The 23,322-nt window shown below is 39.0% G+C and overlaps 1 protein-coding gene across 14 annotated transcripts in view; it reads right to left on the bottom strand.

The window, feature by feature from the left end:
- The window catches only part of ERC2 (ELKS/RAB6-interacting/CAST family member 2), a 984,330-nt gene that overhangs the window by 680,429 nt on the left and 280,579 nt on the right, over nucleotides 1-23,322 (bottom strand). For all 14 annotated transcript variants that reach the window (XR_013449531.1, XR_013449532.1, XM_078076915.1 and 11 more), the window contains one exon: nucleotides 11,688-11,762. Coding sequence is in view for 12 of the 14 variants with exons in the window: in XM_078076915.1 (XP_077933041.1) it covers nucleotides 11,688-11,762 (75 nt within the window). In the remaining 2 variants the exon portion in view is untranslated. The remainder of the gene's footprint in view (nucleotides 1-11,687; nucleotides 11,763-23,322) is intronic.

The following is a 23,322-nucleotide window of genomic DNA, read 5'->3' as shown; positions in this document are numbered from 1 at the left end:
TTGTGATTGAGGTCCAGTTTTAGAGCACTGTGATCTGAGAATATGCAGGGAATAATCTCAATCTTTTGGTATCAGTTGAGACCTGATTTGTGACCCAGTATATGGTCTATTCTGGAGAAAGTTCCATGTGCGCTCGAGAAGAATGAGTATTTTGTTGTTTTAGGGTGGAATGTTCTGTAAATATCTATGAAGTCCATCTGGTCCAATGTATCATTCAAAGCTCTTGTTTCCTTGTTGATTTTCTGCTTAGATGATCTGTCCATTGCTGAGAGTGGAGTATTAAGGTCTCCTACGATTAACGTATCGTTATCAATAGGACTCTTTATTTTGGTTAACAGTTGGCTTATGTAGATGGCTGCTCCCATGTTGGGGGCATAGATATTTACAATTGTTAGATCTTCTTGTTGGATAGACCCTTTAAGAATGATATAGTGTCCCTCTGTGTCTCTTATTACAGACTTCAGTTTAAAATCTAATTTGTCTGATATAAGAATTGCTACCTCAGCTTTCTTTTGAGGTCCGCTGGCATGGAAGATGGATCTTCATCCCTTCACTTTCAGTCTGGATGTATCTTTAGGTTCAAAATGAGTCTCTTGTAGACAGCATATGGATGGGTTCTGTCTTTTTATCCAATCTGCAACCCTGTGCCGTTTTATGGGAGCGTTTAGGCCATTCACGTTGAGAGTGATTATTGAAAGATATGAATTAATTGTCATCATGTTGCCTGTGAAGACGTTGTTTTTATAGATTGTCCCTGTAAATTTCTGTTGTAGATCACTCTTGGGGTCTTTCTCCTTTTATAGAACCCCCCTTAATATTTCTTGCAGGGCCGGCTTAGTGGTCACATATTCTTTCAGTTTCTGCCGGTCTTGGAATCTCTGCATCTCTCCATCCATTCTAAATGAAAGCCTTGCCAGATAAAGTATTCTTGGCTGCATGTTCTTCTCATTTAGTACCCTGAATATGTCTTGCCAGGCCTTTCTGGCTTGCCAGGTCTCTGTGGATAGGTCTGATGTTATTCTGATGTTCCTCCCTCTGTACATAAGGAATCTCTGCCCCCTAACTGCCCTTAAGATGGTTTCCTTGGTTCTAAGATTTGCAAGTTTTACTATTACATGCCGGGGTGTTGGCCTGTTTTCCTTGATCTTAGGAGTGGTCCTCTCTGCCTCTAGGACTCGAATGTTTGTTTCATTCCCCAGATTAGGGAAGTTCTCAGCTACCATTTGCTCAAATACATCTTCTGGTCCTCTCTCTCTCCACTCCCTCTGGGATTCCAATGATTCTGACATTGGAATGCTTCATGGTGTCACTTATTTCTCTGATTGTATTTTCATGGATTCTGAGTTGTTTTTCCCTGGCCTCCTCTTTTCCCTTTTTATCTATTATATTGTCTTCCAGGTCGCTTATTCGCTCTTCTGCCTCAGTTACCCTAGCTGTTAGATTATCTAGATTGGATTGGATCTCATTGATAGCATTTTTTTTTTTTTTAAGATTTTATTTATTTATTCATGAGAGACAGAGAGAGAGAGAGGCAGAGGAAGAAGCAGGCTCCCAAGGAGCAGAGAGCCTGATGCAGGACTCGATCCCAGGACCCTGGGATCATAACCTGAGCCGAAGGCAGACGCTTAACCATCTGAGCCACCCAGGCGTCCTCATTGATAGCATTTTTAAGTTCTGCCAATTCACCTTTTATTTCTGCCCTTAGAGACTCTATGTTGCCATTAATTGATTTCTCCATTCTAGCCATTGTCTTCACAATTGCTAGCCTGAATTCCATCTCCGACATCTTGGTTACATCTGCATCCATTTGTAAATCTGCAGCATAAGTCATAATCTCTGAGTCTTTTCTATTTTGGGGGTTCCTCCTCCTAGTCATTCTGTTGATGGGTGTTTGAGGGAATGTATAGAGTCCAAATTATTGACCAGAACCCAAGCAAGATGCACCTGTTTTCTTGGGACCTTAGGATTGCTGGCCTCTTGTTTTCCCAGCCTGTCTTCTGTGGGAGGGGCCTGCCGCGCTGTTACTCAGGCAACCCTGTTTGGGCGGAGTTGCCCTGCGCCCCTGTGGTGGGGGATGGGCTCAGTGGGAATCCGTCTTTGGGGCTTTTGTTCTCTGGCGGCTTTCCACGTCTCTTCCGCGAGTCAGAGCAGAAGACACGGTTTCCAACCCTCTGCCTCAGAGCAGAGAGACTGCAGTCTGTTCTTCAGTGAGCTCTCCAGGCCACACTGTCTCTGTTTCTGTCCGTGCTGCTATAAACTGCAGCATCCTGGGTTGTGCGCCCCTCCGCAGCGCCCCCAGTCCTGCCTCCAGGTCAGGGGACGTCTCTGCCCTTTGTGCTTCTAAAACCGCCAGCCGCTCCCAGTTCACGCGCACGTGACCCCGCTGCTCCCAGTTCACGTGCACGTGATTTCTGCCCTGGGGGCTGCAGTTCACAGGCGCGACCCCGCCGCTCCTGGTTTCCACTCCAGGGCTGCAGTTTGCAGGCGCAACCCTGCCGCTCTGGGTTTCCGCCCCGGGGGCTGCCCTAAAGTCCTTTCCCGGCCGCTACCGGTCTGCGAGTCTGTGCCCGTCTGCAGCACGCAAGGCTGTCGCTCACTGGCGGTGTAGGATCCCCACGGCCAGGCACCCTCCTGCTGCCGTTTATCCTCCGGTACCTGCCCGCGGAATCACGGCTCCCCGCTTCGTACCTCAAAACCAACTGCCTACAACTATTCTGTTTGTAGAGATCCAGATCTTCTTACATCTCAGGCTGGTTTCGTGGGTGCTCAGAGTTGTCTGGTAGATATCCAGCTCAATTCCAGGAACCAGTTGAAATAGGGTCCCCTACTCCTCCACCATCTTTCCCCCCTCTATTGTGTACAGGTTTTTATATACGTTTTCAGTTTGGTTGGGTGTACACCTAGGAGGAGAACTGCTGAGACATACAGTAACCCTACTTTTAACATTCTGAAGAACTGCCAAAGAGTTTTCCAAAATGGACCGAACCATTTTACATTCCCACCAATAAGAGAGTATGGTTTTTCCACATCTTTCCCAACACTTGTTAGTTACTGTCTTTTTTTTATTTTAGCCATCCTAGTGGGGGATAAGCTGTATCTAATTGAGGGTTGATTTGCATTTCCTGTTGGAACATCTTTTCATGTCCTTATTGGCCATTTGTACGTTTTCATTGGAAAAATGCCCATTCAAATCATTTGCTCAAATTTTAATAAGATTATTTGTCTTTTTACTGATGAATTTTTCTTCCTTTATTTTTAAATGAACTTTTTACTTAAAGTATATTATACATAAAAAATTAGCCAAATGATAAGTTTTCAGCATGAAGAATTATGACAAAGTAAACACACCTGGACACAAGCAAACCAGATCATGAAACAGAATACTACTTGTACTCCAGAAGCTTCCTTCATGCCCCCACCCAGCCTCCATAACCCCTCACTCCTCTAAATTATCCAATATCCAGACATCTAACACTATTCATTATTTCTGCCTATTTTTGGAATACACGCATATAAACAGAATCATATGGTATGTGTTCTTTTGTGTCTGGATTCTTTCAATGCTGTTTTGGGGGTATTGAATATGTTGTTATATGAAGCAATAGTCTGGTCCTTTCTCATTGCCATATAGCATTTCATTGCATGAATATTTCACTATTTATCTATTCCATTGTTGATAGCTATTTCACTTTTTTCAAGGTTTTGGTTATTCCACATTTAATTATGTTTTGAACCTTCTATTTAAATTTGAGTCTTGCGCCACCATAGTTAGATTTGCTTCTAGATATTTTGGGTTTTTTAATGCCATTGTAAATGATATTGTTTTCAAAATTTCACTTTGTAAATGTTTGTTACTGGCATGTAGAAATATGATTCATTTTTAAAATACTGACTAGCTATCTAGCTAAATTCATTTATTAATCTAATTGTTTATATATGAATTCACTGAGATTTTACACACACAATTATGGTGCCTGTCAATAAAAGTGCTTTTATTTCTTTCTTTATAATTCTTATACTTAGGATGTCCAGAACATTATGGAAGAGAAGTGACAGTAATAGGCAGTTTTGTCATATTATTTATATCATAAGGAAAGCTTTCAATATTTTACCACTAAATATGATGTTGATTGTAATTTTCTTATAGCTACTTCTTATTAAATTAAGAAGGGGCGCCTGGGTGGCTCAGTTGGTTAAGCCGCTGCCTTCGGCTCAGGTCATGATCCAGGGTCCTGGGATCGATCCCCGTGCATCAGGCTCCTTGCTCCACGGGAAGCCTGCTTCTCCCTCTCCCACTCCCCCTGTTTGAGTTCCCTCTCTCGCTGTGTCTCTCTCTGTCAGATAAATAAATAAAATCTTTAAAAAAAAAAAAAAAAGAAAATCCTTGAGTTTGCAAAAAAGCATTTTTTTTCTTTTTTACATGAACGGATGTTGCATTTTTCAAATGTTTTTTCTGCATTTATTGAAATTACATTTATGCTTGTCCTTTATCCTATTAATGTAGTAAATAATATTGCTTGATATCCAAATATTAGTCCAACCTTGCATTCTTGGAATAAGCACAACTTGGTCATGTCATTTAATTGTCACTTGGTCATGTCATTTAATTTTCAGTTCGGTAGGATATTTTGCATCAACCTTTATGAAAGAGATTGCTTGTAATTTTCCTTTCATGTAATGACATTGTTGGGTACTAATATCAAGGTTACATTGGCCTCATAAAATACGATGGGCAGTGTTCCCTCTTTTTCTATTCTCTGGAATAGTTTCTGTACGACTAATGATAATTTTTTCTTCAAATGCTTAGTAAAATTAACCAAAGAAGCCATCTGGGCCTGCAGATTTTTTCCTTTGGTTTGGTTTTTAGGTTTAGGGGTTGCTTTTTTTGGTGGTAAGATTTTAAATATAGAATCATTTTCTTTAATATTTAGGACTACTCAGACATTCTATTTCTTCCCGTGCAGTTTTGACAAGTTGTATTTTTAAAAGAACTTATCTAAAATTTTAACTTTATTATCATAATGTTGTTAAAATTCCCTCATATTTTTATAGTCAATAAGATTGACAGTGATATCCCCTTTCAATCCTGATATTGGCTATTGTTCCCAATAATTCTAACCAGGATTTGTCATTTTTGTTAATCTCTTCAAAGAATCAGTGTTTGGCTTGGTATTCCCTTCCAGTATATGTTTGATTTCTATTTCACTGATTTCAACTTTTTTATTATTTCTTTTCTCTCACCTTATTATGGTTTTATTTGATCTTCTATTGTTTTTTGAACTTAATAAGTCTTCTCTCAACCAAATTGAATGACTTGCTCTTCCCCAGATACTCTTCATACTTTCCAGCCTTCTTGCCTTTGCTCCTACAGTTCCTGCTGTTTCTAAACCATCCCTCTCCCCTTTATTAAAATCATGCCAACTTTTAAAGGCCCTCCTCAAATGCTACCTCCTCTAGGAATCATTCCCTGCCCCTCTCTCATTTGATATCCTCTGAGCCCCTGCAGTCCAGTTTGCCATTCTTAGATCCTGGGTTAGGTACTTCCCTCCATTAGCCCCTTAAAAACTGAGGGCTCAGTTATTCTGAAAGGTCTACCATGGTGCTGTGCACAAAATAGCTACTCAATCAACACAGGTGTTTGTGATTCAACTTCAGGAGTTAAATTCACACAAACTAAACCTGTTCATAGCAGGAATTATTGACTGGCAACTCAAATATTCAAACACATTGTAAGAAGAGTTTGGGCAAAAAAAGGAAAGAAGTCTCCTCTTTTTTTTTAAAGTCTTCCTTGCTTCCAAATAACAACTATATATCATCCAGAGCTAACATTTAACTTGACATTTTGCTTTTTCTGGCTATCACTTAAAACCCACATTTTTCCCCTTATTTAAGGAAAATAGTTAAATGGGACAAAGTTTTTTTTAAGTTGAAAGATGAGAAGATGAAGAAATTTCTCAAGAAAAAAAATAATAAGCTAAAGGATAATTTCTGGTATCGTTAAATGGATAACACAAATCAAAAACACAGGGCTTTGCAAGTTTGAATGAGTTATGCTCCAACTGTTATAAAGACTTCAGGGCAAGCTTAAAACTCAGGGAGGAAATACAGGGCATACATTGGCAGTAGAGTACAAATTTGGAGCCCTATTTGGAGGGCTGATAACATTTACATGTAAAAAGGATGACTGTTATGTGCTTTGTGCTACAAAGCACATAACACTTTCCCAAAAATACCAGAGACTTCTCCAGCTCTCAAGAGCTGCCTCAACCTGTTCTATGATACAAACTCCAGTGCATAATTTCTAAAATAAAAAGTTTTGAAAGAAAAACCAGTTGAACCTATGGGCTGTCTTCAGTAAAAGCAGACTGAAGGAATAGAAAGTATAGGAACTCTGGAGGAAAAACCTGTATTCAGATCTCAGTTGCCAACTGCCTAGATGTAGGACCTTAGCAGGCTGCTTATCCTCCCTAAAACACAACTTACTCATCTGTGAAATGGAGCTAATTATGCCTACTCACAGGTTATTATATGTCAGGTGCCCCGCATCTGGCTTCCCATGCCTGGTTAGTGGTATTCGGGCTGTGGGTTGTCACCAATGGTGCAAGGTGGTATTTTTATTGTTATTGCTCTTATTCTTTTTAACAGCCACAAACAGAGTGTGGCATAGTTTTAAGGCCTAAAAGCCATCATAATGGCTTAGCTAGAAAAACTAGGCTTGAAACAAATTTCCTATGAACATCTCATCCTAAGAGAAGAAATCATTCTAAGTAGAGTGCAGTATTTAGACTCAAACAGGTAAGAGTTCAAAAAATGGAAGAAATAAATATAGGGAGGCTTTAGAGCCAAAGAAAACATTTCAGCCACAAAGTGGTATTCTTGACTAGATCCCAGTACTTGAATTAAGTTCGTACTGGGAATTGGGATGCATTCAATGGCCTAGGTTTGAACTTGAAATCCCTCCTTTCCTAGATGTGTGACCTTGGGAAAAGTTGCCACTGTGGCTCTTACCTTCTCCATGTTCCAGTGCATCCCTTCCATGCTTAGTGGAACTGAATTGGCTGAATTTGACCAAATATCAGCATATCTTTTAAGAGAAACTGAACCCAACTGCAGCTCAGCTCCGCGCCATGCAGAAGAACAGCAGTCATCTGCCTGAGCAGGAAGACAAGGCTTGGTCTTTAGTTTTAATAACAAAAGATCAATCTCACCACTGGAGTTTAGCACCTGAATGCAAAGTCATATTCTTTGATAAACAGCACAACTACAAATCAGCAACTTAGTCAAGCTCAATGTTGAATTGGTCAATGCTCATTTCCCATAGAAAAGCCTGGTGGAAACAAATGTTACTCAAGAAGAACCACTCATGACACACAAGTGCCTGGCTGGTCATGTGACTAGAAAGCTAAACACCAACAATCCTCACTTTAGTTACCACAGAAATACTGTCACCTAGTGACATTATGCTCCTAGCTTCTTAATCCACTTTTGATAACAAGTTTACCAAATCAAATACATTTTCTGCAACTTTTACTAAATCCCTTATGGCACTCACTTAGTTCCGACTTGATAAATTCTGCTGAAGTTAGTGCTAGCATAAAGTTTGTTTTTCCTGATGAATGAGTGCCATTTAATTTATTAAGCAAATGAGAACTAGGAAACTTTGTGTATTTCCTTTTTAGCCTGGGCTGTTAAGTTTAGAGTGAAGTTTACACCCCATCCCAGTAATTATCATTATTCTGGGGTTGGTTTCTTTTTTGCATTTTCTTAAAACACAACTTTCTTCCTATCCCTTCCTTTTGTGATTATTAGAGCTGTTATAGCCATCTTGCTCAGATGGGCAGACAGGGGCTGTCTGAAATTAGAGTTTACATGAAGGAAACCAAACTATAGAATGGGATGACAGAAAATCGGATCATTAACATCTTTTGAGCCCCTGGATCAAGCTATGCCTGAAGCAATACCCTGTTTTTCTCCAGCTGAGTGAGCCAATAAATTTCCTTTTGGCTTTAGCCATTTTGAATTAGATTTTCATTCACTTGGAAGATTTAACTAGCAAAGAAAACAATTTTAAGATTATCTGACAAGTACTGTTATTGTAATTCATTTTCTTAAAAAGAAACTGGGTACAACTTTATGAATGAACCTAAGAAAGTGAAATTTTTAGATATCATCTTTATGTCATGTCAAATTTATAATAAAAGTAGGTTAAAACTTTCTTTCAAAGGAATTAACATTAAAAAAAAAAGAGGGAAAAAGCTTCTTAACTACCATTTTTATTGACAGTTCTCCATAAAAGTGGAAAAGAAGAGCTTAGTAAAGAATCTTTAGACACAAAAGCAAGAAAAGGAGGAGCATTGCACCATCTACAAGAAAACTAATTTCTGTGAGAAATACACACAATGTTCTAGTGCAAACCTGGAACATACCTGCTAGAGCAAACAGGGATGAAAATTAAAACTTGGAGCCTCCTGCAAGAAGATAAATCACAAATAACTTCATTCACTTTGCTTCCTTTCATTTTCATTCAGATGACCGTAATCCCCCTGGCTCAACTGGCTGCAATAGATGTGATGGCTGCAAGAGAATTACTCCCACTTTGATGCTGATGGCCCTCCCCAGTGCTTGCCCACAGAGACATATTTTCACAATGTACAAGCCCAGAGGTGCATGTAGAGATCTACTGAAACTACCAGACCAAGTTTCTTAAACTGCTTGTATTAGGGCAAGATTTCACAGATTTTCACAATAAACAACTTTCTCAAGTTGATACAAAGTTTATGTGCGGAGAAGATGAGGGGTCAGAAGTTCACCCTCAGTTTCTCTCAGAAGCAAGGGATTAGTAGAGGTAATTTATAAGCCCTTAATTCATGTCATCTCCCTGAAACTACAGGTCAAATTTTCTCTAGAAAAGTTCCTTTCAACTTTAGATTTTGCCAAGGTACCAGATGACACCAATGTTTACCCAAAGGTGTTTAAGTTAAAACACAAAGATGTCTTCTGGGGAGGGTATGTGTTTTGGTAAGCGCTGTGAATTGTGCAAGACTGTTGAATCTCAGATCTGTACCTCTGAAACAAATAATGCAATATATGTTAAGAAAGAAAAAAAGAAGAAGAAGAATGTAGCAGGAGGGGAAGAATGAAGGGGGGGAAATCGGAGGGGGAGAAGAACCATGAGAGACAATGGACTCTGAAAAACAAACTGAGGGTTCTAGAGGGGAGGGGGGTGGGAGGATGGGTTAGCCTGGTGATGGGTATTGAGGAGGGCACGTTCTGCATGGAGCACTGGGTGTTATGCACAAACAATGAATCATGGAACACTATATCTAAAACTAATGATGTAATGTATGGGGATTAACATAACAATAAAAAAATTTAAAAAAAAAAACAAAAAACACAAAGATGTCTTAAGTTCAACCCACCAGGTTTAAGGGTCAGTTGTATTTGATAGTCAACCCTAAAGCTTGTTAAATGTGGGTTTCTAATATTCCTTCCAAATTCGCAGGGAAGTAATGTATAAAATTGAAGGAGATCACAGCCTCTGTCATAAGCTACACACACAGCTGAAAAGATGACCCTCTACCATCTGCCTCCATAACTCAATTTTTACATGCTGAGTATAGATGCTAATGGGACCCAGAATTCTCCACTGACAAAACAGAAGGCAGTGGTTTGTAAATTAATACACATCCAAAAAACAATAGAAAAACTCCAGGCTCAATTCCCTGACAAGTATATTGATCATCATTTGTCCTAAAAATATGTTCTATAAATCAACATATTGGCATCCATAAAAGAAAAACTCCAGACTCAATTTACTGATAATATATGGATGTGAAATCTGCCCTAAAAGTCATGTTTTATGCCTTCCCATATAGATAGCCTAAATGAGTATATTTATTAATTTTTTTGTTTTCTAATAAAACATATGATACTTGACACAGTCATAAGTAAACAGATTTTTTACTTCTAAAAGTCATCAAAAGCTATTAATTGTCTTTGAATAGAGACCTTTACATGAAATATGCCCACTGCTCTGGAAGAGATGTCATTCATGGTTTCTCCAAAGATTCCTGGAATTCACTCTTACTCTTTTTTTTAAAAGAAAGGATAGTTTAGAAATAGATTTTATATATATCCTCTTTCCCATTAGTAACTGCCAGAGACTGGGGTAGTAGGCGTGGAGGTGGGTGGAAGAAAGACCGACTCTGCAAAAAAGTAAAACAAAATAAAATATTTTGTCTTTTTTCTTTTCTTAAGAAAGAAAGTAAGAAAGAAAAGAAAGAACCCTAACCAAGTTTCAAGTTCGGTTCCAGTATAAAGTAAGGAAGAAATCTGTTATGAAACACTCCCCCACAAGTGTAGAATGATAAGTTTCTTTTCAAAACAAGTTCAAATTACATAAATTCAAAACGAATTGATGAGGCAAGATTAGCAAGGATTATTCAATCTCATTGGCATTTGGTTCCTTTGACGATATTTTTCAAACCAATTTGCTGCAAATGCATTATGAGTGCCTCAACTCATATAACCTCATTTGGGGGACACAGAGTTTTAAAAGCAAATGCTCCACATTATTTCCACAAAAATTCACTTGGATGAAGACATTGTCATTGACAAAAAAAAAAAAAAAAAAAATCCCAAGTCAGAATTGTACATGCCAAATATTCAATGGCTGGTGTTAGTTTCTTTATCCCCAGGACTTAGGAATTTTTTGGCAGACAGTTCAAAATCATGTGCTATAAAAAAGACAGAAAAATCATTATCCAATCCTATCAGCAAGCTACAGAATTCTCTTGTAGGCTAATGGTGATCAGCAAACTCTCAAGTGTTAAACTCTGGAATACCAGATTGCAAACATCATTGTGATAAATTTTTTTTTCTTCATGAAACAATTTAAATCAAGAATTATTTACTCTTAGATAAACACTATTTGCTTCCTTCTGGTAAACACTGAAAGTAAAAAAACCTTTATTTACATTTCTAGATACTGACAAAGCAATTGGGTTTCATTTAGATCTATTTCTTAATCATACATCATGGCTTAGCCATCATCATTTATTTCATTGTTCTTTAAATGCCCTAAATCTATACAGGAGGATCTTTGGTTCTTTTAAATAACATCTCTATGCTTCCACAGCTAACTAAGATACCTTATGAGTATTTAGTAAGTTATTATTACTTCCAAACTTGGTTAGGAGAAAATACTGGAGTCCTGGGAAAGTATTATTCTTTGAAAAGTACATTTTACTGATAGCATAATTTTAATTATTTAACGACTTCATTGCATATAAGGCAACTTCTCTTTGCCAAGTCTTAGTTTTTTTAAAGTGTCTTTTCTTCGTAATGTGAATGAAAAGGGGAAAAAAATTATTCTAGCTTTAGAAATTTCCTTTTAAAGCACACACAAAACCTCCCCTAGGGTTGAAAGCATTGGCCATGCTCTGGAAATGAACCCAGCTCCTTTCAGCCAAGGGATACTTGAGCCCTTTATTCTTTTGCCCAGAATAGACATCCTAATTAAAGGGCCAATAAATTAAATGTACCCAAGAAGGCAAAAAGATGCAGAAGGAAAGCACCCACCAGGGTGCCTAGAGAGAAACACAAGGTTCGTTTCAAGTGTAGGCACCATCAAGTTAGAACAAACTCCGGACGCACAGCTGTTTTTGACAAATGTGAACAGCTCCTACCTTCATTTCAATGACAGTCTGGAGAGCCTTCGTCTTTGCTGGCTCCGGCTGAAGTTGGCTCCTTCGGTGCAATTCCTGGGGAGGAACACGATAGAAATAAGCCTGACGGTTCATCCTTCCGTTACACCATGACCTTTACACAGGTACCACACAGCCCACTGGGTGCAGGCTCGCTGTGCTCCGACATGAACAAGCTACAGGTGACTCTTCCCCCACCCTCGTTAGCGTCCCTTCTGCCTGGAGCCTGCGTTCGGTGAAAAGCTCCTGGCACATGCGCTATTTCTGAAACTACCATCAATAATTAATGTCAACTGTGACAAAGCCAGCAAGTAATCATAGTCCAAATACTGTTCAACACTGGGGCTCTTGCCCAGCCATCAAATCATAATTTACTAAATTACATTACTCTGTGCTCCCAATACAAACACAGCATGGAAACGGAGGAAAGAAAATGACTAACGTGGTTGCAAATCCACTGCACGCTTGGCATTTTGCTACTGAGGTAGGTTTGAAATGAGCAATTTAAGACCTTTTCAGTACCACTGTGTCACTTTTTGGAGTGAACTGATGTGATGAAACCCTGTTAATATCTTGCTTCCTAATTTACAGTTTCGGTCCTCATTCAAAATCACATCTGTGTGTGATATGTTTATGCACTCGTGATGCCAAGAAATTAAAATTGGCATTAATATCAACAGTGTTAGCAAGGAGACAAAAATGGTTAAAGCCAGATGCAGACCCAAGAACTTCTGGAATGTGACAAATATAACTTTAGGTAAAACATAAAAAACATAATTACAATTTTAAGCTGGAAGGCTCACTTTTTGCATGCCTCTTCTCCAAAGAACAGTTCTGTCAAGACTTTGAAAGTTTCCTTGGCAGAAGAAGAGATAAGATTTTTTTTGTTTATGCTTTGATTTTCTTAATAATAATTAGCAACAGTTTTATGAAAGTAGCCAATTAGCTCACATACGTCCATGCTGCTGATACAAGTCACCTATGGAATAATTCTATAAGACTTATTTGCTTGCAGAAAAATCATTTAAATTCAACATGAAGTTGTTCTAGCCCTTTACATTCCACTGGGCCACAAACATTAAAAACAAAAAACAAACAAACAAACAAAAAAACCACCTAGGGCTTTAGGGAAGAGAACCAACATGACTTCTAGCTCTTTTCAAGTAAAGGTATTAAAATTAACTCTCATTCCACCACTACCATCTACTACCATCACCATTTCATAAAGACAGAACATATTAATGCAAATATTGCCAGAAAAACAGAGTCCCACAGTAAAAGATAATTCTTCTCAGGATAATAAAACAAACAATCTTTTGCCCATATTCGATTAACATTGTTCTTATTTGCCAGCGGCCCAAGAAAACTTGGTCATGGACCACTGTCTAGGGACCAGCACTGGAGAATCACCACTACGCCTCCGGAATATAGCATATTTTCTTCCCAAAGTCATCACTGGCACAAACCAGCAAACCTGTGCAAAACTACTTCTCAATCTCCAATTTAAGAATTTGAATTAGTGCTTCCTAATTATTCAAAGTTGTCTCACATCATTTAAAATATTTTTTCCCTAACATATCCTTGGAAGAGATGGAGTCAAGTATTTCTGAACCCATTTTATGAACTTCTGTCCTTTTGGAGATCTTCTGTCCTTTTGGAGGTACTGGACTAAAATAATCCAGCAACACTGGTCATTTTTAGGCTCCAGGGACATGGCAGAGATTTTCTGAAGGAATGACCTTAAAAACAGTTTCCCTTTATTGAGCATCTACAATGTCCCTGACACATGTCTCTTTCAGGCCTCAACACTACCCTATGAAGAATCTGACCTGTGTGGTGAGTCCAGTGGGCTACTGGTAAACATTTAACAACCAGCACCCACCATGGCCAACTTCAAGCCACCTAAGTGGTATCACTGAATGCAGAGTTGGGAAGAAAGGCCCAATAGCACCCCATTGCATAGTATTTCTATTATATGGACAAAATAAATGTAATAACCTCAAAAACATCAATAGTAAAATGTAACCAAAAAAATTAGTAAATCATGAGTTTTAATACAACGTCTTTAATCATGAGTTTGTATATTTAATTTGTAACATTAGCTGTTAGAACAAGTTTCCAATTTTTACTTTCATCGACCAGTACAATCCAGTTCCAGCACACCACCGGGTCAATCACATAAGGACTTCAACCTCCAAAGAAAGCTACTTAGCCTTCAACATACTTCCAAGATTGTTGGAGTTCACTGGACCAATAAAATTTCATAGATAAAAAAATGGAAAGTAAGTAACTTGTCAGAGTTGCTCCACGGGAGGTGGTAGAAGAAATACATTTCACATGTCACCAATTCTGATACCATGTGGCATCAAAAGCATCTTAATGAAAAAAGCTGAGAATCGATTTCATGGTAATTTCATACCATAGCCAAACCCAGTTCCAGAATAATAATTTGAGGAGAGAGGTTAAGCTTCCATAAAACAAGCAAAAATAATTAAGAAGCAACTAAGTAACACAAATAGAAAATAAAAACCATAGGGTAAAGACATGCGCTATTATAATTTCTGCCAAGCACAAAAACATTTTTAAGGGCAAACATGCAATAACAAAGCTAAACTTGTAGCAATAGTTTTGCAAAAATGGAAAGAGAGTTTTCTTGGCTATAATTATACAAGTTCCATTATAGTATAAACCAGCTCAAAATCCAGACTGGGCCCTTAGACTCTGTGTCACTCTTTAAAAAGTAAAATAAAATAAAATCTCCAATTATCTGAAAATTGCAATTTTCCTATCTTAACTACACTATATTTCAATCAATCCTGACTTCACAGTTACTTAGGATCACCTTAATTCCTAAGGTGTCAGGTAAGTGAAGATCGTAATCCACATATAGATATCATGGACTGTCTGAAAGTTCCATCTCAGACACTTCATCCATTTCTGAGATATAGGATCCTTAAAATGCTCACTTTGATTGTGGCAGACAGGAGCAGTTGCCTGACCAAGATTTGTGCTCCTCTTCTTTAATGTAGAGTGTTGTTAGGAAGCACCACCACCACTGCCCTTGTATCAGGATGGTGCCATGTGACTTTTATCTGGCCAGTGGGATATGGGCAGAAATGAAGAACTCAACTTTCATAAAAACTTCGTACTCTGTCCTCAATTCTCCCTTTTTTCCTGTCTGCTGGCTTAAAGTAAAGAACTCCAAGATCTAAGAAGATGGCAGAATTCCAAGATAAAAGGAGCCCAGGTTCCTGAAATGCCATATAAAAAGGCCACTGAACACCCACAGGGGATGGCAGGGTGTGTGTGAAAAAGAAACCTCTGTTAAGTTCACCTCTGCACCTTTAGACTTTCTCTGTAAAGATCCCAGTCTTCTCTGCCTTAACTACTGCAATGACTATAAGGAAAAATAACACCTAATCAGCCCTGTGTTGTTTGTAGCCTTTGAATCACAAAATTGATTTTAACATGTGACTGCCTGCCGAATTTCTCTAAATAGACAGTAAGATGTGTTGGTTGCTGGGTGTTCCAACGATGCCTAACTATCTGAAAGATGCACCCGTTATGCACTAATCTTAAACAATGGAAGAATTTCCCTAGAAGCATCTGGTATAGATACAAGGGAGTACAAGATTTAACTTACTCTGGTTAATTTTTAAAGGACAGTATTAAATCAAGTACAGTGGATTTATGCTTTTCTGGGTCACTGATCTCTATAAGAATTAGACGGAACGTGTGGATTCTCTCCAAAAATGAGTACAAAAGCACACACAAACAAAATGGTATGCACCATTTCAGCTGGTTCACAGGACCCGGGACAGCACCTGGGAGGTACATCTTTGAACCAGACTGTAGGCTAAAAAACATCTATTAAGAAGAAAGAGCATTGTATGGGGAGTCAGGAGCCCACAGTCCCAGCCTAAGACCTTGGGCACACCTCTTCCCCACTCTGAGCTACAGAATGAGGAGCTTTATGAGCCCACAGTCCCAGCCTAAGACCTTGGGCACACCTCTTCCCCACTCTGAGCTACAGAATGAGGAGCTTTATGAGTGGGTTTCTTCCAGATTTTTAATAAGCAGCTGACTGAATTGCTGATCACTGGCTGGTATTTCTAGTTACACCAATTCTCATTTTTTAAAAACAGGCTAAAAATAAAAGAAGAAAATTGGCAGCATCAAAAACTTTAATATCTCACTGTGATACTGTCACCTGGGATATATATTTTCTTATAATTTCAAGTATAGGTTGGCCTTAGCTGGTTTAAAACTGCCAGTTCCTCCAGGTGACCAATATGGAAATATACCAAGAACCCAGAATTTTAAGCATGAAATCTCAAGTGGTTCATTGGGATGACATTTCTGGGAAGTTTATGAGTATCTAGAGTCTAGTGAATTAACGTGGATGGACACTAGCTTCTTAGATGAGCCTGGCAGAATAATGTTTGCACACACCATTTACTCTCTTCAGTAGGAAACACACACACACACACACACACAAAAAAAAAAAAACCTCAAAACTTTACTTTCTATCCAAAGGTAATTCACTATTTTTATCTGACTTTCCCCTTTACTGTTCTGGTAATCTACTATGGAACAAACCACCCCAAATTTAGTGGTATGAGACCACCACCATTTAATTATGTTCATGAATTCTAGATCAGGAATATAAAGGATAGACTGGGGAAGGCTTGTTTCTAAAGCATGATGTCAGGGACTAGAACAGTTGGGACTGGTGGATCCACTTCCAAGAAGGCTTGTTCACTCATGTATCTGGTGTGCTGGACTGAAGAAGACTTCAAGGCTGGGTTTCACTAGAATATCACCTATATATGGTGACACCTGTATACGGTCTCTCCATGTGGCTTGGGCTTCTTCACAGCATGGCAGCCTCAGGATGTCAACCTTGTATATTTAGGTGTAAAGACTCCAAGAGCAAGCACTCCAGCAAATAAGCCAAAGACTGCATAGCCCTTTATTACCTAACCTCAGAAGTCCCATAGTATAACCTCTGCCATGCTCTGTTGGTTGAAGCAGTTGCAAGCCTGCTCAGATTCCTGGGAGGAGTGCCAAAGAATCTGAAGCCATATTTTTAAATTACCACTTTTAAGGAACAAAACCAGTTGAAGAAACTGACAGGAAAGTAACACTATAATCTCAAACATCAACTCACATCAGTCTTAAGATATGGCAGATTCATATATTCAAATAATAATTTGAGGCAGGGCATATAGGAAATACAGCAGTGAGCCAAGCAGACAAATACCCCAGCCCTTATGGGTTTTTCATTTCAAATTCCAATGAGAAAGACGCACAATAATTTAAAAAGGAGACCAAACCAGTTTTCTGTTAAGTGTTTTAAAGGAAAATAAGTCAGAAAAGTGGAACAGGACACACTGTGTGAGGGGATCAATTGCAACTTTAAAAAGAGTGATCAGAGAAAGCTTCATGCTAAGGTAACATTGAACAAAAATCTACAGGAAATGGAGGAACCAGTTGTACAGACATTGCAAGCAGAGGGAATAGCAAATGTTTAAGTACCAGGCTAGCAGTGAATAAGAGATGGGGAAAATAGGTCAGAGAAGTGCTAGGGTGCAGGATGACACACGGGGTCCAAATTTGGTTTTACTCTGAGGAAAATGGGGAGCCACTGGAAGGTTCTGAGCAAAGACAAACCATGATATAATGCACATCCTTAAAAGTCTGTTCTGGCTGCTGGGCTGCAATATGGTTTGGGGTTGAGGAAGGAGGTAAGGGCAGAACTATAGAGACTAGTAATAAGCAACTGGAATAACCCCAGCAAGGGATGATAGAGCCTGGGACCACAGTGACAGAGTGGAGGCAATGAGAAGGAACTGAGTTTGGATATGTTTTGAAGGTGAGGCTGACTTGACTTCCTGACAGATTGCCTGGAGACAACAGAAAGAGAGAAGTAAAAGATGGCTTTGTGGTTTTTAGCATGGACAACAGGAAGAATGCAGGTGGAAAACCAAGATAGGGAAGATTGGGAAGGAGAAGTGAGAGTTATGGGAACCAAGAGTTTGGTTTTGCATGTGTTAAGTTTGTGATGCTATAAGACATTCAAGTGGAGATGCTGAGTGGGCAGGTGGATAGATGAGTTGGATTTGAGGGGAGAAGTAAGAGCTACAAATAAAAATTTGGGATCAGCCAATAGATAGTACCTAAAGCTGTGAGCCCAGATGAGATCAACTGGGAACTACACATAGAAGGAGAGGAGAGGAAAGAGGACTGAGCCCAGGGGTGACCCAACATTAAGGGGTCTGAGAAGTGAGGAAGAAGCAGTGAAGGAAACTGAGAAGGAATAACCAGTGAAGTAAGAAGAGAACCAAGAGTACAGCATCACAGAAATCAAGTGAAGAAATGAGTCCAAGATGCAGGAGTGACCACCTTATCAACTGCTGCTGAGAAGTTAATAGGATGAGACCAGAGGATGGACCACAGGATTTAGGAGCATGGCAGGCCATTAGTAACATTGACTGGAGCAGTTTTGGTGGAGATTGTGAGTGAAGTTTGACTGGAACGTGCTGTGGGAGAAAGGAAGGAGCAAAGAGCCTCAGGCTACTATATTTCCACAGGGTACTATTTAACTGATGATTTATTTCATCAAAACTGTGATTTAAATTTGTATACTCATGTTTATAGAAGCATTATCACAATAGCCAAAATGTGGAAGCAACTGAAATGTCTATCAACAGATGGATGGTAAACAAAATGTGATATGTAATTACAGTGGAATATTACTCAGCCTTCAAAAGGGACAAAATTCTAACATGTGCTACAATATGGATGAACCTTGAGGACATTATGTTTAATGAAATACAGCAGTCATAAAAAGACAAATACTGAATGATCTCATTTATATGAGGTATCTAGAGTAGCCAAACTCATAGAAACAGAAAATAGAATCCTGATTGCCAGGGACTAAGGGTAGGAAATGCAGAGCTGTTGTTTAATGGGTGCAGAGTTTCGGTTTTGCAAGGTAAGGAATTTCTAGAGGGGCGCCTGAGTAGCTCAGTCAGTTAAACAGCTGCCTTCAGCTCAGGTCATGATCCCAGGGTCCTGGGATCAAGCCCTCTTTGGGCTCCCTGCTCCGTGGGGAGCCTGCTTCTCTCTCTCCCTCTACAGCTCTGCCTGCTTGTGCTTGTGCCCTCTCTCTGTCAAGTAAATAAGTAAAATCTTTTAAAAAAAAAAAAAAAGAATTTCTAGAGATTGCTTGCATAATGATGTGAACATACTTAACACTACTGAACTATACGCTTAAAAGTGGTTAAGATGGTAAAGTTTATGTTGCGTGTATTTTACCACAACTTTAAAAATTTGCAAGCCATAAACATAATAGAACTTGTTGGAGTCCCACAACCCTCGCCATCTCCATTCTTCTAGAAAGAAACCATTACCTTAAAGTTGGTATCTTTCTCATGCATGTTTTTGTGCTTTTATTATATATGTATGTCCTTGTAAATAGTATAAATTTAACAACAGAGCACACTCTTTTTTAATTTACATAAACGCCAGCTGTCTGCCCTACACAAAGCTTTTGCATTTTGGTTTTTACCGCAACAATACTTACGTTTTTAGAATTTATCTGTGTAAATAAGTGTTTCCCACTCTTTTTATTCACTACAAACAATGTTGTAATAAACACAGTACATTAAAAAAAAATCTGTTTTAGGTATCTTTACATTCTTAACTGCATAACAGCTCTCTTCTTCTTGAAGCATTCAGTTTCTTCTGCTTGGAATAATCCTCTACCCTTTTTGTTCTCTTTTTGTCTACAGGGATCAGCAAACTATAGCCCATAGGCCAAATCCAGCCCACCATCCGTTTTGGTAAATAAAGTTTTATTAAAACACTGTTATATCCATTATTTTACATATTGTCTATTGTTGTTTTCATGCTACAGTGACAGAGTTTAGTAGTTGTAACAGAGACCATATGGCCTTGCAAAGCTGGAAATATTTACTATCTGGCCTTTTACAGAAAAAGTTTGTCAATCCTGGTCCAGAATAGAATATCTTCAATATTCATCCTAGCCATCTCAGAAAAAATACCAATTCCTCATATGGTTGTTTCAAATATGTCCACAAATTCTTTGACATTCCCTTTATAGGATGAAGCCTAAATATCTTCCCCTTGAATCTCAACTGAGCTTAGTAATTCAGTCTAACAAATAGAATATGGTAGAAATGACATCTGCAACTTCAGAGGCTTGGTCATAATGACACTATGGCTTCCTTTTTGCTCACATTCTTGGATCACCTGTTCTGGAAGAAGCCAGCTGACACATCATGTAGATACCTCAAGTTACCCTATGGAGAGGCCCATGTGGCATGAAACCGAGGCCTCCTGCCAAAAGCCATGTGAATCAGCCATAGCAGAAGTGAGTCGTCCAGCCCCTGTGAAATCTCCAGATGCCTGCAGCCCTGCCCAACAGCTTGATGGCAACCTCATGAGGAACTCTGGGCCAGAACCATCCAGCTAAGTGACTCCCACATTCCTGACCCACAGAATCTGTGAGATAATAAGTGTTCACTGTTTTAAGCCAGTAAATGTTTGGGGTATTTGTTACGAAGCCACAGATTACAAATAGGTCACAGAAAGGCCATTAGTTGACCCTCCACGCTAGTCTACATCCTGCACCCCCATATACACTCTCATAACATTGTGTACCCTTCCTTCATATCACTGGAAATGGCTGCAATTTTACACTAACTTATGAAATCAATGGATTCATGTCTGTGGCTCACCATTGGATGGTATACTCCATGAGCACAGGGACTCTATATGTCCATTATATTCCCAGTAACTAACATAGTGCCTGTCAAGAATAGGTGCTCAATAAATATTGACTGATTGAATGAAACAGTCCAAATGACATTGTACTTATAAACCTATAAGTTCTATAATACCTTTAGACCAAAAATGATTTTGATGTGAAGGATGGCAATAGCTAATAGTTATTTATACATGTGCTAAGCACTTTGTAAATATTAACTTATTTAATCATCACAATAACCTTTTTAGATAGATACTATTATTATCATCATTTTTCACTCAAAGACATGGAAGCATGGAGAAGTTAGTGACTTGCACAGTCTACTGAATTGCACTGCTGGGACTTGTCCTAGGCAGTCTGGTCCCAGGGCCTCTGCTCCTAACCACTGTACTATACTGCCCATGTTTCACCATGCAGCTTTGATTTGATATTTGAAGCTGACACCTAGCTCTCCAATGGCTTCTTTCATTGTAGTCACCTCCCTATTTCTCCTTTGATTCTGTCTTCCATTTCTCACTCCTTTCTTGAGGACTTGAAAATTTAAAGAGACTTATCTCAATAGCAGTTGTCTGGTACTGATATCCATATTAGATATTAAAACTTAAATGGCAAACATGGTTAGGCATACAGAAATAGAGGGGATAAAATGATGACTTTCAAATATTAACATCCTTCTCAATCTTTGACAGATCAAGCATTTAAAAAATGACCTAAAAGATTTTAATGATATAATTAGTAAGACTAAATTAATAGACAATTACAGTGAACTTTAGATTCTACAGATCCTCATTTCAAGACTCCATGGAATATTTAAACAGATTGATCACATACCAGACCACCAAGAAAAACTTTAATCAGATTCCAAAACGCAGAAGTGATACAGGCCACATTCTTTGTCCATACACAATAAAACAAATTAATAACAAAAGTTAAAAATGAAACCTTACTATTTGGAAGGTAAAGCTCAGAAAGTCTTAAAATTCATCCTATACAGTTAAACAGATCCTGTCCTCACATACCTACCAGGTGTGTGACCTTGGGCAATTCCTGAATTTTCTCTGATCCTCAGGATGGTGAAGTTGAAATGAGATAAGCATATGAAGTACTTAGCTGGGCTGGCACACAATACACTCTCAATAACTGAAACTTATACTTATTATTGTTGCTGCTCCTGCATGATTATTAGTATTCCTGAAAGTATATCAGAGAATTCAGCCTGGCAGAATGCATTCCCTGCCCACTTGTTCTACAGTCTGATACTGGTTACCATTAGCCTAGGTAGGTGTGCCTGGATAAAATTCAAGAAATATTTGCTGATGGCCCACTATGTGCCAGGGAAAACACACACAGAATCCCTGCTTTCGTGAAGCTTACATTCTAGTGCAGGTATTCTCAATGGAGGTGGTACCATGCCTCCAGGGACAGTGAGTTGCCCAGTGTTGTTGGAGTGTAGGAAGTGATGAAGACAGTGTTAGGAGATGAGACCCAAGGGGTAAGGGCTAGGGAAGAGACAGACTGTATAAGGCCATGTAGGCCCTCATTAAAACCCTGGTCTTATACAGAAGCCTTCAAATTCTTGAGAGATAGGAAAACAGTTTCCATGGAAATACATAAATATAATATAAACTTAGCATTAAATTATTTTCTTTAGTCTTCACCAAAAAAATAGACATTTGGGAACCTAAGACCATACCGCATGAATCTGTACACACACACACATTTCCCTTAGTTTGGTTGTTTTTTTTTCCCCTTAGTTTGTTTTCATACATAACCTACTCCTTTTCCTAAATTTGCATTAAAGATTGTTTGGCAGATTTATCCTGGTCTTTTGGATGATATGATCCTGGGAACCATAGAAATTAATAGAATAAGAGGTCAGGTTCCAAATATTTGGCCAGTGGCATAAGCAATGTCCTAGGAGTAACAACAAAGTTTAGTTATTTAATTCATTAATTACTGAGTGCCTAATAGATGCTAGACAATGCAGAGATAACGAAGATAAATGAAATATCATGCCAGGTCTCAAGGAACTTGATTTTCTGGTGGAAGAGGGAGTACATAACTAGAATACAAGACTGCAATTAATAACAGCAGCCACCACTTCCAGAATGTTTACCATATGCCAAGCCCCATGCTTCCCGACTAGCCCCTGACTGGATCTGTACAGCATCCTTATAGGTAGCAGTTACCACCCCCATGGGAAAGCTGCAAGCAGTCAGACTCAGAGGGGTAAGTAACATGCCGGAGATCACAGTGTAGTAAGACTTGAGAGTGTAACCATGGTGTCTGACACCTAAACTCACACCCTTCATTACTAACATAACACTTGGTTTATATTGCTATTTGTGGTCCCCCTTCATGCTCTACAAACATGTAAGATTTTAACAGGTAAGTAAATCTGACTTCTTGTTTGTTTCTCAGTTCCCTGTTAGGACCCACCAGTTCTGAATAATATGTTATGGGGGAGAATGAGAGGCAATCATCCACTCCCTGAGGAGGGAAAGATGACTGTGGAAAGCTTCACGGAAGAGTACATGTGGGTGGTCCAAAGTCTTTCTTTGTAAGCAGTCATTATTCTGTCCACTATGTATATGGCACGGTGTTGGGTGCTGTCAGCAGCACCCTGGTCATTCACCCCAGCCTACGTACATGATCTTGTCTGCTCTTGGAAGCTAAGCAAGTTTGGGTCTGGTTAGTACTTAGATAGAAGAGCACCTGAAAAAAATGGATGCTATAGGCTTTTAGTGTGGAGCCAAGAACCACAGATTATTCCCAGGCCTTGAAATCTAGTGGAGTTTGCCCGGTTGAATTTTGAAACTGCAC

Source organism: Halichoerus grypus, chromosome 1 (assembly GCF_964656455.1).
Source record: "Halichoerus grypus chromosome 1, mHalGry1.hap1.1, whole genome shotgun sequence".
NCBI lineage: Eukaryota > Metazoa > Chordata > Mammalia > Carnivora > Phocidae > Halichoerus > Halichoerus grypus.
Note: the sequence above shows the minus strand (reverse complement) of the source record. Positions and strands in the feature narration are given on the sequence as shown.